This window comes from Micromys minutus (genome assembly GCF_963924665.1).
Source record: "Micromys minutus genome assembly, chromosome: 4".
Taxonomy (NCBI): Eukaryota; Metazoa; Chordata; class Mammalia; order Rodentia; family Muridae; genus Micromys; species Micromys minutus.
The window spans coordinates 3269725-3285635 of NC_137973.1; the positions used below are offsets into that span (position 1 = coordinate 3269725).

At 42.7% G+C, this 15911-nt stretch overlaps 1 protein-coding gene across 5 annotated transcripts in view; it reads left to right on the forward strand.

Annotated features, from left to right (window-relative positions):
- KCNAB1 (potassium voltage-gated channel subfamily A regulatory beta subunit 1) overlaps positions 1 to 15911 on the forward strand; it is a gene marked incomplete at its 5' end in the record, with an annotated part of 412738 nt that overhangs the window by 143182 nt on the left and 253645 nt on the right. For 2 of the 5 annotated variants that reach the window (XM_080916528.1, XM_080916530.1), the window contains one exon: positions 7001 to 7247. The exons of the other annotated variants lie outside the window; for them this stretch is intronic. In XM_080916528.1, the coding sequence (XP_080772654.1) occupies positions 7027 to 7247 (221 nt within the window). Of the gene's footprint in view, positions 1 to 7000; positions 7248 to 15911 lie in introns of those variants that run through there. 5 annotated transcript variants of the gene reach the window in all.

A 15911-nucleotide genomic window follows, 5' to 3' on the forward strand; every position in this document is an offset into this window, starting at 1 on the left:
GTTCATTGTAGGTGTTAAAAGACAGAACTGCATCTCATGTACTTCAGACATTTATAATTTTGTGTATGTCATAGACTTTAGGGTCAAATTTAGAGCTAAGCACTGCTGGCCAATGCTCCACCTCCCTTATTACAGCTTTGCAAGATGGATTGTGAATGCTCATGGAATCACCTGAACAACAGTTAATTTTTAGTTGATCGAAATGACTAATAATATCTCATTTTTTCTCTCCTCTGGACTAAGATAACGAGCATGGAAGCTTTTACCACAATGCCTAGAATATAGATGAAATAACATTTTCTTCTTCCCCCTCCTCCTTCATTCAGCTTGCAATATTTCAGATATAAATTGCCATGGGACTAAAGGTTTATAATATCCTATCTTTAAAATTACAGTTCATCAATTCTCTGAAGTATTTTTTTTCTTTTTTTTTAAATCCTTAACTTTAATTGCTGCAGGCCAGGCTGTTGGGATGCTGAGGTCACCATTGCTCGCAGTGGTGTATCGGTACACTTTGAGAGTTAGCTCCCACAACTAGCGGGGAGATACAAAAGCTGGATGTGCTTTTAAACAGTGCTGCTTCCAAAACACAAGTATGACAGAAGAAAGGTGTGGATACTAACAACTCTGAGCACAGGACCAGAAACTTCAAGTCTAAATGTGAACACATTTTAGAACATTGTTCTAAACAATTTATTTCATTTATATTTTCATTTTAAGTTTATAAAATGTGACTTTTCTGGAGAGGGAGTCTAAAACTAAAAACACTTGTAATTACTTGAAAATTAACCATATGCCTTATGGCATAATTAATTAAGCACTTTGTAGTACATGAAATAGCAATGTGCCATTTGGTTGATTATATTGTGGATTGTATTATATATAATAACTATATTTGAAAATAATTTCTCTGTGAATTAAATTTCTCAACAAAATCTCTTAGCAAAAGATACAGCACACATTTCAGATTATCTGATGCTAATGTAACCAATAGTAGAAATAACGGTAATGAAGAATTATTTGGAAGAAAAGCAACATTCATCAGGACAGGCAGACTACAAATTCCTGTCTTATTTTTGTTTTCCTGAAAACCTTGAGAAATAACCTACCACAGAATGGCAAGACAAAATCAGCTGAATTGTCAACTTTCTATTTCACCACAACTCTTTCTATATAATACTGGAGTAACATGTTTCCTGTGTGAACATTTATGAAAAATTATTAGAATTTGTGGCTTATATATTTCAGAATATTCTGGATCCAGGAGATAATTGCCAGCCCCTATGAATGTAGTGTGTTGACTGCCAACTGGGGAAACAGCAGAGTAACAGAGAACCTAGCTCTCCTGTGCAGACCCTCACTTTGTTCCCAGGAATAAAGCTTGGTCCATCCTTTGGTTTACTGGGCTTTGTTTCTGGAATAGAGTCTGCTGTGTGAAAATGGGTTTGCCCTGAGTGTCCTGCTGGGTTCTTTGTAATATGTTCTTCTGGCAGAGCTGAAGGGTAGACACCTAGAAGTTTCTTCTCATCAGAAAGGCCATCTGTAAGTCTAATCCCTGATGTATTTGCCGTTGCAAACGCTGTGCTGACGTGCATATGGGACCAAGATCATTCTTGTGGCAGGTTAAAATTGTGAGACTATAATAAGTAATAAATTATAGGCACGGGAAGCAGAGTGCCATCTGTGCATGTGCATGCTTAAAATGCTTCTGATACTAACAGACTTTTTTCTGTGTTGGATAACTCTCCATTTTGCCTAGCTGCATGATTGAATGTTTCCTGGCTCCTGCTGGCTGTGCTTTCAAATGGAATAGAAACCATAAGTTGTAAGTGAAACCAGTAAAAAATATTTGGTTCTGACTTCACTGGGAAGACATTGACTTGACCATTTTTTTTTCTGGGTAATTGGAAAATTTTTACAGCAATAGGACAAGAATACACAGTCACAAAGTATTTTTTAAGTTGATATTTAGATCTTCTAAATTGAATTTATGTCTAGCACTCCTGATGGTAATGGGGTTTCTTTTTAAGCTGTATTTAAAGGAGGGTACTTGTGAAGTCCTTGGGAAGTGAAGAGCAATTTGCATAGCAGTTAAGAACCAAGCATCCAGAGGAACACTTCCTCAGTTGCACCAGAACTCTGCCAGTAGCATGTAGGATGTGTTTACCTTCTCTGCATCTAGTGCTTTTTCAACCCAAGAATGCAGCTCATATTGGGCAGCTCCTCTGGAGAGCCACACTCCTGCTCTCTCTGTCTCTGTGAGGAAAGCAAGGTTCAGAGAATGTAAGCATCCTGTTCAGGAGGAGAAAAGAAAGAAGGGGGGCAAAGATAGGAGGAGCTTCACACTAAGCTGCAACTTGCACATCTGTGGTCAAGTGCCCTGGGGTTTAAGGAACATGGAGATGACCAAGTAAACAAAAAGCCCTGAGGTACAAATTTTACATCCTCCTATCTGCATTTAAATACACACACACACACACACACACACACACACACACACACACACACACGATATGTATATGATATATGACATTTACAGAGCACAAACACAAAGAGGTCTTCATAATGAGGACATGCACACACAGCTCACCGTCGAAAATGCTCCAGCTGAGGGAAAAGAGTGAGCGAAAGATGCAGGATCCTCCTAGTTACAGGCGAGTTGCCCTGACTGGCCTTTGTGTACTGGTGCGGTCCTCTCTCCACTGCTTCAGGGTGTCTCTGAAGGTGCTGTTGCTGTTTTCGGGAATATGAGCAAGCCTTTCAAAGAAGAATCAGTAAGTTTAGGAGATGAGATACACAAAGAAAATAACTAAATGTACCTAAAAGTCTCCAACGGAGACTCATTTTATACAAAAATGAAAGCAGAAGGGATGGGGTGGTGGTGGGGTACCAGAAAGATGATATTTGGAGGTGAGTATTATCACACTATGTCATATAAGTTATAATGACACTTACTTTTTTATATAATTAATGTGTGATGATTAAAAAAAAGAGCCACAGAGAACTTTGTATGACTTTATGAAAAGGAATAAAGAGATTTCATGTGAATCTTTCTCCAGGGCACAATTCAGCATCCCTTCCTAGAGAACAGATCTGTAGACTGTTGTCTATCTGTTGAGTTTTATGACAGAGTTGTGCTGTGTCATTCAGGCTGGGCTGGAACTCACCACCCTCCTATAGAACATTAATAACAGCTTGGGAGTATATCTAGTGACATTCATCATGACTAATGACCTTTAGAAGCTCGGATGTTAGCATGCTCCAATAGTTTATAAACAATATAAATTATATTTTCTCCCTGTATTAAGTCAGCCTTACACAACAATGTACTAGTAGTTGAATAGCTACAAGAGAAAAATATATTTTCTCTTAGTTATACAGACTGAAAGTCTGAGATCAAAGTAGTAAGCTTGGCTTCTTCTGAGGACGCTGCCCTGGGCTGGTAGATGGCCTGCTCTGTGTCTTCACATGTCTGTCCCTGGTCCTTATTATAAGGACGTGTGTCATATTAGGTTAGTGCTCATACTTATGGCCTCATTATTCTTGCTATGTCTTTAAAGACTGTCTCCAAATGCAGTCCCATTCTGACACAGAGGGGAGAAGCCAGGGCCTCAGTACATGAAGTCTGGGATAAGATGATCTAGCCCATAACTACATCTATACACGTATGCATGTGTGTCCATGTAAATGTATCTTCATGCAGGTTTGTGTTCACTTAAGCCTAAAATTCTGATAGTGAGGACTCCTCTAACTCCTTTTGTGGGACAGCAGGGACACACATTCCAAGTCTAATTTCCCCCAGCTTAATTAGCATGTGGCCTGTTAGCAAACTTATTAAGAATGGGTACGCTACAGCCAACTGTTATCTAATTGCCAGGCTCCTGAGAGTGACTGCTCCCTTAACGCTGGGAAGGGTGAGGATGTCCGGGGAAACTATGGGGCTGCTGGCTGCCAGTCAGAATACCTGTGTGGTATCAGAGATGAAAGGCTCACTGTGGTCAGCCAGAAAGAGGCTTGCGCTGTGAGCAGCCTCTGGCCTCAGATCTTTGATTCTCTGTGAGGCATGTCCCAAAGGCTGACGCACTGGACTACGCTTGGAGCAGAAGAGAATGTGGGGCTACCGTTCACTCCTTTGCAGTACAGTGGCTGAGCTTCAAAGCTGATGCACAGGATTTTCTTTGGTGATTTTTTTTTAAAGAGTGGATTTATCCAGGAAATGCCATCTCCCCATTCAACCTACCTTCCTCTCTCCCTCTTCTTTGTTTTCTTATCATCTTTCAATAATTTATAGAGTAAGTAGCTGCCATAGACCAAGCAAGCACTCTGTGTGGTCCTGTTGGGGTCAGAAATGCTTTCTTTGCCTTGTATGTCTTGTTGAGATAACCTTTACCCTGACCTAGGCTAGGCTGTGCTCTTTGGCATTTCTCTGCTAGTCCTTTAACAAAGCTAAATACCACGTGAATTAACATGCCCAGGTCCCTTAGTTCTTCCTATAAAGCTGTCAGCATTTTCAGATGGACCCTGCCTGCTGCCCCTCCCCATAGCCAGTTGCCAAGTTGAAGTCCCTGGTTCCTGATCCCTCAGGTTTCAAAGGCACCCCTGACTCCATTGCTCCCAGCTGGCTGTTTTCTTTCTTTCTTTTTTTTCCCCTTTCCTTTTCTAAAAGCTGTTTCTTTTGATTCCTCCCACTTCTTCCTCTTCTCATTTTGACTGCTTTCCCAATTCACGTTGATCATCTCCGATGAGCTGGCTTAGTGTGCAAAAATAAAAGGTTCCTGTGATCTCTTTCCTCTCTGCCCACTGTTTATTCCAAAGATTAAAGAAAGGTATGTCCCAGTATTCCTGCCTGGGTGAAAATTAGAGGTGTCCACTTAACCCCCCCACCCTCACGCCTCTTAAACATCCTGTTTATTAGCATTGATTTTCTAAGGGAAAGACTGAAAAATATGGAGGATCAAGGATTCCATAAGGCTCTAAAATGTTAGGAGTAATGTCTTGAGTGGACCTCAGCACATGCACAGAGTCTCCTTGAAGGTTTCATTTCTGCAACTTCATTTGCTTGGACAGAAGTGGTCAGACCAGCTGGTTTATTTATTAATTTATACAGGCAGGGCTTGTCATTCCTGAACATGCTTTCCTGTACTTCTGCTTATCAAGTCAGACCCACTGCTCCTGCCACAGGGAAGTCTCTCCTCTAGGAGGGCTGCCTGTGTCTTTTGTGCTTCCTGAAACTCTGGACAGTGTCATGTGTCCCAGTAGCAGACTAAGTGAGACTCCACTAAAGTGTGGTGATGGATCAAAATAAAGAATATTCTCCGGGCTCCTGAAATTCTTTCCTTCTTCATTCTGGTGTGCGTAGCGTGGGTACCACTCCTATGGACTTGCAGAATGTGATTTTCAGCATAATTAAGTCTCTCCCACCCAAATCGCCTGCTCCTTGACGACTGAGGCAGAGCTTTCTAAATTTCCTTCCATATTGATCTCTATTGCCAAGGACAGAGACAGAGTCACAAATAGCATTTATTGTTTCTCCTTCCTTGACAGTGGGTCTGTTAGGAATCACATTTAGAAAGACACTTTCAGAGAAGCTGTAATTTAAATAAATCCACAGGATAAGATATTCCTCACATATGGAGAAAAATGATCAACTAATTGATAGTTTGGTCTGAGCATGTTTCTTGAGTAGTTGCTCTAAATGGGACATCCAGCCAGGCAAGAAATGCATCTTAAATGGGTTCAGGCTCAGCTCGTAGAACTTCTTGCTGCCCATCTCTGTGACCATGACAGTACATATGAATCCTGCTATTTTCCTGAACCTTCTGGGCCTTGATGCTGACCTGCTTCTTTCCGGTTGCACCCATCCCCACCTGTTCCCTCCAGCGTGGAGGACCTATTGCTCCCTGCAGCATCCCAGAAGTCTCTACTCTGGTATTTTGAATAAATTTGCAGTAAGTTAACAGACCCCACTCCATACAGACTGCCCTGTGGCTTTTCGGGAAACTTCTACCTTATCTGCATAAGAAATAACGTACAGAGAGGATATGAACCCTGACGAGGCTAATTGTAGAATTCCAAGCTGTGTTCTAGCAAATCAGAAGAGTATTCACCCGTTAATCAGTAGCGTGCTGCTGTTCTAGGAACACTTTATTCAAGCTTCCCGGTCTCAACTCTGTGCTGCAGCAAGATTTGGTAGCATCAAGGCAGAACCCCCTGAAGGAACAGCCCTCCCAGTCCTATTTCAGCAAGGAGTGGTCACAGTGATCTTTCCTTCCCACTGCACACAAAGGCAAGGCGCTCCTTAAAGGGACCTCCCAGCTCTTCTGTGCAGTTGCTAACCAAGTAAGTGCTGGCTCAGGAGACCCAGCTTTTGCCCGAGGATGAGTGGGGAGGGGTCTTGAGAAGCCTCCACCTCCGCATCCTCCTCCGAAGTCCCGAAGTCCCGGAGGGAGGTAGTTGACAGGCACAGTGGATGGAGACCACGGGTCTGCGGGGCCCTGCTTCCTGTTGGCTGCTTCTTGGGATGCTCCTCTCCAGTTGAGCCTCCTGCCTGTGATCCAGAGGGTGCTGGCAGAGCATCTTGCGGTATGCCTGCGTTGCTTTGAGCCAGCGCCCAGAAACCAGCCCTCTGCATTCAGGCACCTCGGACTGGCTCCAGGCAGGGCTGTGTGCAGTCACCATGAATGCTCAGCTCTAGGCTTCTGCACCAGCCTCCTGACCACATGGATCTGGCTGTTTAATCAGCCGAGATCACAGCCTGGGAAGATTGGGGAGGCTGATACGCGCTCCAGCTGCTGAGACAACTTCCAGCTTGGCTGTTTACTTCTTTGGGTCCCAGGGACTCTGTCCGGCACCTAGCCTCTCCTGCCACTGTGTGGGTTTTGAAGTCAGCTGCTGGGACTCCTCTGAAGGCATCCAGGAAGGGGGCGAGAGGGGTTAAAAGACAGCTGAAATCCCCCAACTGCTCACCCTCTGCCGACCGCCTGTGCTGTGGGGTTCTGAGAGGACCTTGCGCTGTCCTGGGAAGCAATGCAAGTCTCCATAGCCTGCACAGAGCACAATTTGAAGAGTCGAAATGGTGAGGACCGACTTCTGAGCAAGCAGAGCTCCACCGCCCCCAATGTGGTGAACGCAGCCCGGGCCAAATTCCGCACTGTCGCTATCATCGCTCGCAGCCTGGGGACCTTCACCCCTCAGCATCACATTTCTCTCAAAGAGTCCACCGCAAAGCAGACTGGCATGAAATATAGGTATGAGGTCCCTCTGTCCGGGGTTTCTGTGCTCTTTGAAGGTTCAGTCAGGCAGGTCTTCGTGTCTGAAGTGGCTTAACTCGGCGCTGGTTTGCTGAATTTAGAATTCTCAGGTGTTTGCTTTTAAATTAGCCTTTCGTGGGGGGAGAGGTGAAAAGCCCAAGCTGCTGCGCATGCATGTGTGCGATTCTTAAGCGGTGGCCCATTTTGTATATTCTTAGTGTTATGAACACCTTAGGACCTTAATGAATTCCAGACAGCAGAGAAAACACACGGAGGAGCTTGAAACTCTTTTCTGCTAGGACAGTTTGGCAGGAGCAGAAGCAAGCCTGCTCGCTGCACAGGGTGGAGAGTCTACGCTCAAGCTCTTCGGAACACTTTCCTATCCCACCCTGCACTTTCCTTATCTTAGAGAGACCAAGGCAACGTGCTAAGGGCGGCTTTTAAGGAAGGTCCGTGGTAGCAAGAAATGCCTATAATGGTAAATACCTATAATGGTGAACACTGCTGTATTCAGATCTAAATTACTGCCTGAAATGAATGAAGTGTGAGTGTGGTTAAATACAGGGGATCAGCTTTTTCATGCCCATGGGGTCTATGTTCCTGTTTCCTGTATCACGAAAAACTCGTTGTTTTCATAGACAGAAATCTTCTGTAGTAAAAACAGTTCACTGCTCCAACTTTGCAGCAGCCCTCTGGGCAGGGGCTCTCCACTTCCTCCCCACTTCTCCTAAGGAGAGCAGCAGAGACGCCCTCAGAGGTCTTTGGCTAATCTCATTTGCAGGTGTAACTGTTCCTTGCTTTTTTTTTTCTCTCTCTCCCACATTTGCTAGAGACCAGATTTTAGGTTAAGATGAACTCAGGACAATTAAAATACCGTGTTTAAGACTTGGGTTGTCTGTGTGAAGTAAGCATTTAAACTTCTCTATAAAAGTTGGCCTTGATGAAACTTTATCTGCAGAGTTATGGAAGCCTTCCACTGCAACAGCAAGACTTGCCCTTCTGATGTTTACAAGCCACTGAGAAAGAAAACCAATAGCGGAGTGGGAGGAAGCCAGGCATACAGGGGCTCTGGGCCACAACTGCAGTGTGGAGACAGGCCACCAAATAACCCCCTGACTGTGGTCCACTCCCTGAAAAGTCAGATTATGAGCCCTCTACTTTGCTTTGCTTTCCTGATGGACAGAGGACCCCACACAATGACTTGTCCAGATGAGACCCCAGTCTCTGATGCTCTGACAGCTGTGTAGCTGCTGTGGCACAGACGTAGCCTTAGTCCTGTGCACGGTGGGTACTGCTGAGCCAATAGCTAAGCTGCTGGGGGGGGGGGGGATAAGTTGTGGCCTCCAGGACAGAGTCCAAGAGCAAGGCACACCAGGGCCAGGTGGCACTAATGGGACCTGCAGAATTTGGCAGAACAATAAAGAGTTTTCCTGTAAGGCAGGAGTTAAAAAGTCAGCCCCAGCAGTTTGTGTGACACCTTCATAGCTGTGTTGCAGGGGGTCGTCATGGAACAGTTTTGTCTCACTGGGCTCTTGCTGTCAGGGGCTCTCTGTTAAGGTTTCCTATCAACACAGTTGAGCTTGGATTGGACCGTAACTGTCTCATTCCCCAGAAGGTCGGTGTGGAGGGCACGCCTTCGGATGCCTCTCATCCCTTGCAACTAAGCACAGCTCTTCACTGACAATCATCCGGGTTCTTCAGCACTCTTGAGTTTGTGGTAACTAAACAAAATGGCTCTTTTCCACTTCTCTTCTCACTCAGAACCACTCCAGCTAGGACAGGGGCTTTATGTGCGTGTATGAATCCAGCCTCCCTCTTCTAAATTCTACTCAAGAGTGCTATGTATGAGAGAGACTAGGAGATAATGCTATATATGTGGCCAGCTTTCTTAGGTTATAGAGGAGTTGGGCAATTAATATGGGCTTGCCCAAAATACTGGGACTATTTTTGTTGCCCGAAGTATGTTTTTGTTCCATTGTTTCATCTAATGGAATATGAGTGCATGGAGTGACTTAAGAATAAATAGTAAATGATTGTGTGCAATGAGGGAGGTGATCGGGTTCTCTACATTATCTGGGGGTGACGGCTGGAACAAAGGAGAGCAGTAAGTTACTAATTACTTATGATCATAATGCTCTTATTCTTGAAGATGGTGCCCACATTGGAGCTTTTAGGAATAGCCCTGAACTCCTTTCGGGAAGTGGCGGGGGGGGGGGAGGGGGGGGTGGTCCATGAATCTGAAGTGTCTACTAAACAAACATTGTCATAGCAATTTTGTGGAGTGAGGACACACTCATTTAGTCAGTAATAATTTATTATATACCTATTCTATTCCAGAACTATGTGCTCAAATGCAGAAGCCAACAAGGCTTAGGAACTAGCTTCAAGTTGGGAAAAGGTACCATCATCAACAAGTCGATATTGGAATTTCCTGTTGTGACACACTCTTGTAGGGCTATGCACTAAGGTGATATTCCTATGTGAGGCTGCCAAGTGTGCTTTTGTCTATATGGAGTGATTTCTTCTTCGCCATGTAACTCCCTGTGCAGAGCCACCCTTCCAGGTTCATCCGTGATGTAAGGGGCCAATGCCCCCTGTCAGTTCAGGACCTGCTTATAACCTTGAGAAATAAATGACCTTCTTTCTGCTTCTATAGTGATTGTGCCATTTAAGACTCAATTCTTACAGCTAAGAATACCAACCACAGGTCAAAAGCTCATAAAACTAAGAACTGAGAAACAATCATATTTGTACAATCATCTACATTTTGCAAAGGTAGTTATAGTCACACCATAACTGTGTATGCATCTAATATTAAACTGGCTAGGTTTTTTTTTAAGGATTTAATGGGAAAAATTGTCAAGAACATGCTGCTGTTCAAATGGTATTGTTAGCAGAGCAACAAGGTTCTTCCTTCTATTGGCTCCGGGGCTGCCTGTGTCTAAGGCAGTCCGTGCTTTGGTCATGCCCCACAGTTGCTTTGTTTTAGTTTGTCCTATGACTTAGGTGTGCATTCACCACCATGTGATAGCTTGGTGGAAACTCTGAAAGTGTCCAAGTGACAGATGTACCTATGCGTATTCGTCTTTCAACCCACTCGGAGCTAATCAGTCGTTGGTTAAGCTAGGTTTCCTCGCTGACTTCTTTATTCTGTTTGCTTGGGAGTTGTTCTGTTCTAAGGAAACTTTTTAGAATGCTACAGCTGCTAATGCTTGACATGGCCTGGAGCTTCTGTTATTATATAACAGCACATTTGTATTTATCAAACCCATCATTCTGATCTGAAATTACTGCTTTAGTTCTATAATAATTTAAATATTGATAGGCTCAATTTTATTAAGAATTTCGAGCCATAGCAATATGACCTTCCACTGTATAGTTACATAAACATACTTTGCACTTAGTATATGTGAACCTGAAGCTACACTTTGCAATATTTTAAAGTTTTCTTTGCTAAAATGCTTCACACCTGAAAAATAATCTTGAAATTTCCTTTAAAACTTCAAATTTTTCTGTATGTAGCTAGCTGCATTTTACCATTAAACTTTTAAAAGTAATTATAGGCATTCAGGAATTTTTTTTGAGTGTACAGACAATGTCCACGGCGCGGTGAGTTAACGGCGGTAGCATCATGATACTATGGTTTCAGAACTTGAAAATTGATTCATAAAATAGAATTGTTTCCAATTTCACCAGCCATGAGTGTGTTCGTTTGGGTGTGTCTATGAGGTTTCCCCATGGTTCGTAATCGGTGCTTCCACGGTGACAAGACCTCTTCCTGCTGTGGCTATAAGTCCATCGCTTTGTCTCCTCTAGTGCTTCGGAGTCACCAGTCCCAGTTATATTATTAGAAACTGACAGCACGTTGTCTTTTAGAAGGTGGACTTTTCTCCCCTCAAAGGACTTTTTTCAGAGAAGAGCGGAGAAAGAACATTGTAACTACAAAGGGGATCATGTTGTGGTATCATGGGAGTGTAGAGTAAGACATCAAGACATAGAATGGCCACCAGCAATGGAGGACCCACCAAGGAGCTTGAACAGTATCTGCTGACAGTTCAATTAGGCAACATTTACACTGGCAGTTCTTCTAAAAGTCTAGAAGTTTAGGTCCAAAGTAAAAGAATATGCATTGAATGTCACTGCACTCTTGATCTTAGCATAATCAGGGCTGCACAGAAGAGGCACAGACCCCATCCCAGATGCTGTTCTGTGCTGCTCCTTAGAGTCGAATGTCTCCAGTACACATTGCATCTATTGCCCTGGTGCCTCCCACAAATAGTGGGTGGATTTTAAATCTAAGCAATTCAGAGAAAAGATCAGCCTTATCAACTGATTACATAAAAGTCATTGTGTGTGTGTGTGTGTGTGTGTGTGTGTGTGTGTGTGTGTGTGTGTGTGGTATATTCATGGGAGAAAGTGGGAGAGAACAGTGTGATGAAAAGATGCAGGAGAAGAGGCAGAACAGTTGTGCTTCAGATGGAAATATTTGAGCTTAGTCCAGGGAAGGGAGTAGCCTGGTTATTTAAAATGCCAAACTTTTAATTAGAGAAAATTTGGTGAATGCCATTATGATTTGCACTGACGCCCTTGAGTGTGGGCTTTCCTCTCTGCCTCAAAGCCAAATGGTGAGAACGGGGAGGTGGAGGAACCTTCCTAAAAAGTAGTAGCTGAGTCAATTTCACAGAGTTTATTCCACCTCTGCAAGGCAGTAGCCAGAAGTCTGGCGTCCATGGGATGGTGAGAAAATAGTGGGAGGGAAGGGGGCCCCAGGATGTTGTCATGCAAATGTTGTCCGAGTTCTAAGTATAGGGTGGGCACGTGTGGCTATGAATACACGTACTGTTGCCCAGGTCTGAGCACGTGTGTGTATACAGAAACTGATCCATGGAGTCTGCACAACTATCTCATTCCCTTGGTTGCTCCTCCTGGAGTCTTTAATTCCCAGTTCACTCAATGACTCTCCTTGGAAGCATCATCATGTTAGAAAAGGCCTGATTTTCATTTCTGCAAACTTTTCAGCTTATCAGAACTAGGTAGATGTTCTGAGTGAACAAAAGGATTCTATCAGATTCCCAAGATTCACTTTGATTTTTCAAACTCACTTCACCAAACTAACATTCTTTCTTTGGTAGATTCAGAAATGGGTAGTATGAGATTTGGGAGAAAATATTTGATCAAAATAGGGGAAACTTGGCTTCTTTGAGTATGTCTCAAAAACTACTACTAAACAAGGAAACTACCTTGATGATAGTAATAGAATTCATAAACAGTGGTACACAAGTACCTATTAGGAATTTCAAAGCTGGGCCAGGAAAACAGTGCAAACCTAACAGTTGGTTTCACCCAGAACCCACAATAGAGGAAGAGAATTGATTCTTGGAAATATGTCCTCTTACCTCCTCACGTTTATAAATAAATACTTTAAAGACTGTCAAAGCCATTGAGACAAATACTAATTAGACATGATAAAAAACAATTTCATACCAGAGGTTAATTATGTTTCATGCTTAAGAAATAGTTCTGTAACCAGTTTTGAATTAGAAATCCTAATTAGAACTAAAAAATAAAGTATTAAGGCCAATTTATGATGAATCTAAATGTACTATAGATAGTTTCATCACTGAAAGTCATCTGTATAAGTAAGTGGTTTGTTACTGGGGCTTGCTGAGGGGGTACCAGACACGGAGTTGTGGAGTAACACTGATTTATGTAAAAAAAACATTTCCTCAGGTTCCCCAGGAAATTAAGGGGATGATCAAGGTCAAACTCAAGCCTCCTGACTCCAAGAACAAAGTCCTTGGTGGTCCTTTAGCTTTTTTTTTCAACTTCTGGGTCTTGGTTTGTTTTTTAGCGTGAGAAGAAGCAAAGGATCCCCCAAAGTGCCACCACATCAAATCTATAAGCTTGTATATCCACAACTAATACCATCACAGCATCTAAAAATACTAGTGCCTGAGAAAGAAGTTCACTAACCCATGGTCAGGTGGACAGACAGGGCTACAGGTCTGTGCTAGGCCGAAATACTCACATGGCTACTAGAGACTCACACCTTCCATGTTACTAGAGACAGCTCCACAAATTTTGCCCCTGAAAGTGAAATTTGAAATATAATTAAACATCATCACAGGCTGGTTTTCTATTCCCCAGATTGGAAACCAAACCAGAAGCCCAGCAGTGATTTTTATTTGTTGGAACTGACAGTTAGGGAGGACTCCGAGAGCACGTGCACAGGCCATCTGGTCCAGCCCTTGTGAGAAATCTGCCCTGCTTTTCCAATTTGTTCCATGCAACAGCTACTTATAAAGGCCTCGGAAGAAGTATTTTGTAATCTCTATTCATGGCGACCATGAAGAGTTTAGCTTGTCTTTCTCAGAATCAGATCACTCATTAATCTCTTTAATCCTCAGAGAAAGGGAAAAGGTGGGCATTTTTAGATCTCTTGTCTTTTGTCTGGGTTCCACAGTCTGGTCAGGGAGGGAAATGAAGACAGAAGGCTAAGGGTAAGAAAGCAAGAAAGACACACAATGGTGCACAGAGAACCAACCTCCTGCAGACACGGGGGCGGGGGGGCTTTCCCCTTTGGTGCTTGCTCCTGTTCAGGTGGCCTGTGTGTTCTACTACTGCACCATGCAAGAATCAGTACACTTCAGAGCTCTACAACAGCCCTTCTGCTAAGTTCCCTCTTTAAAAGGTACATTGGAATCTTGTGTGCCTGTTCTCCATTGAAAGGAAAATGAGCTAGCTGTAATCTGCCTCCTGAGGGTTCCTGTACTTGAAAACCATTACCACAGCTCAGCTTACTAATTTCCGGAATGGTTCTAGCTCTCTCCATCCCTCCTAGATCTCATTTTATAACTCGCGACTCTGCCTATGTCATTGAAACCTGTCATAGGATGGCCACCTCCTCTTTAAGCCATTTAATGTTGGGTGCATCTGGACAGAAGAGAGCAAGATTACTCCATCCAGAAACTTCTCCGGACCTTTGCTTTCATTTCCTCATCAGGATTATTAATCGAAGGAGAAATGGGTATTTTAGCTAACATTTGAAAATGTGATATGGAACATTCAAAAGTATCCTAACCTTTTTAGAGTAGGGATCTAATTATATAAACTGAAGACTTTATATAATTAATTATCACCTCTAAAGATTATTATGCTGCCAATTGAAGTAGTAGAGAAATAAGGAAAGATTTAATAAAGTTCAACAACATCTGAGTATTTATATACAAAAAATAATTATTTGTAGTATTATCATTTTATTTCCTCTATTTTAATTTTTATTTGTTTTATATTTTATGTGTGTTAGTGTTTTTCCTGAGCGTATATCTACATGAAGATGTTAAATCCTCTGGAACTGCAGTTACAGACAGTTGTGAATGCTAGAAATGGAACCCAAGTCCTCAGAAGAGCAGACAGAGCCCTTAACCACTGAGGCGTCTCTCCAGGCCTCTTGGGTACTGAATCATATTTTAGGCACATAGATATAAAGGCAACCAAATATGAATATTATTAATTAGGAAGAAAAGTTTTCCATATTGGACATTAACATCTCTCAGGACTGTGTACCACAAGGGACTCAGCCCTCTATAATGAGCTAGCATCTACTGGTAGCCCAAGTGATTTCTCAGAGCTCCGTGATAAGGAAAGCTCCCAAGATGTACGTTATAATAAGTACGTAGCTCTTACTTCTTTGGAAGATAGTTTCCATTTTAATCTAGGTTTTCATGTTACTGGATGTTTTTTTACTTAATATCTGTGGGCAGAGGCCACAACAAGCTCATAAAAATCAACTGCAGAAGTGATGTGTCTTTAATGAGTGCTGCTTCTCCTTCTGCTTCAGAGCCAGCACAGTGTTCCTCTGGGGCACTTAATGCAACTAGAACTCTGACTCGCTAATATACAGATTCTTACCCTTGTTTGCACAAGCATTTCTGCATTCCAGTATCTGTATTTGCTTACAAACTGGAAGTGCTGGGAGCAATTTTAGTAGTCTTATTCCAGAGGGCTTTCATTGTGATGCAAATGTATTTATTCCATTTTTAAAAAGAAAAGATAAAGACTTTTATTACAAAATACAAATACAATGAGGGAGTTGGGATATGCATAGTGAAACACAACCACTCCCTCAAAAGTTACACGGATCATTACATTTTACTTTAATGCAAATACAATTGTTCTGGAAGTAGTCCTCTGAAAATCAGGAGGTCCAGCTTTTTATAAACTCTCAGAATAACTCCTAAGTCAAAGACTGTTGTTTGAAAGTTTGATTTTGTGCCAGATATTTCTTAAAAGGTTCAGTGGGAACTTCTCCAGTAGATTTTCGAACAAGAGGTGGATTAAAGATACGAGAGCCGTTAACCAAAGCTGAGCAGAGAGACACATGTCTGCGGTCTGCGTCTGGTCCCCACAGGAAAGACTCAGGTCATCCGCTAACACCCCCAAGAGCATGTGTGTGTGCGCATGCGCGCGCGCTAACCAAATAAACTGTTTAAAGATGAGAAATTGAGAAATTTTATGCACATATGTTTTCTATTGTAATAAATTACCACAATTCTAGTGCCTTAAATCACCATCTATTTCTTCTTTCACATGGAAGTGAGAAATCCGAACACAAAAGTCAGCAGGCTATGTGCTCCTGCCAGCTTCAGTGTGGAAAGGATT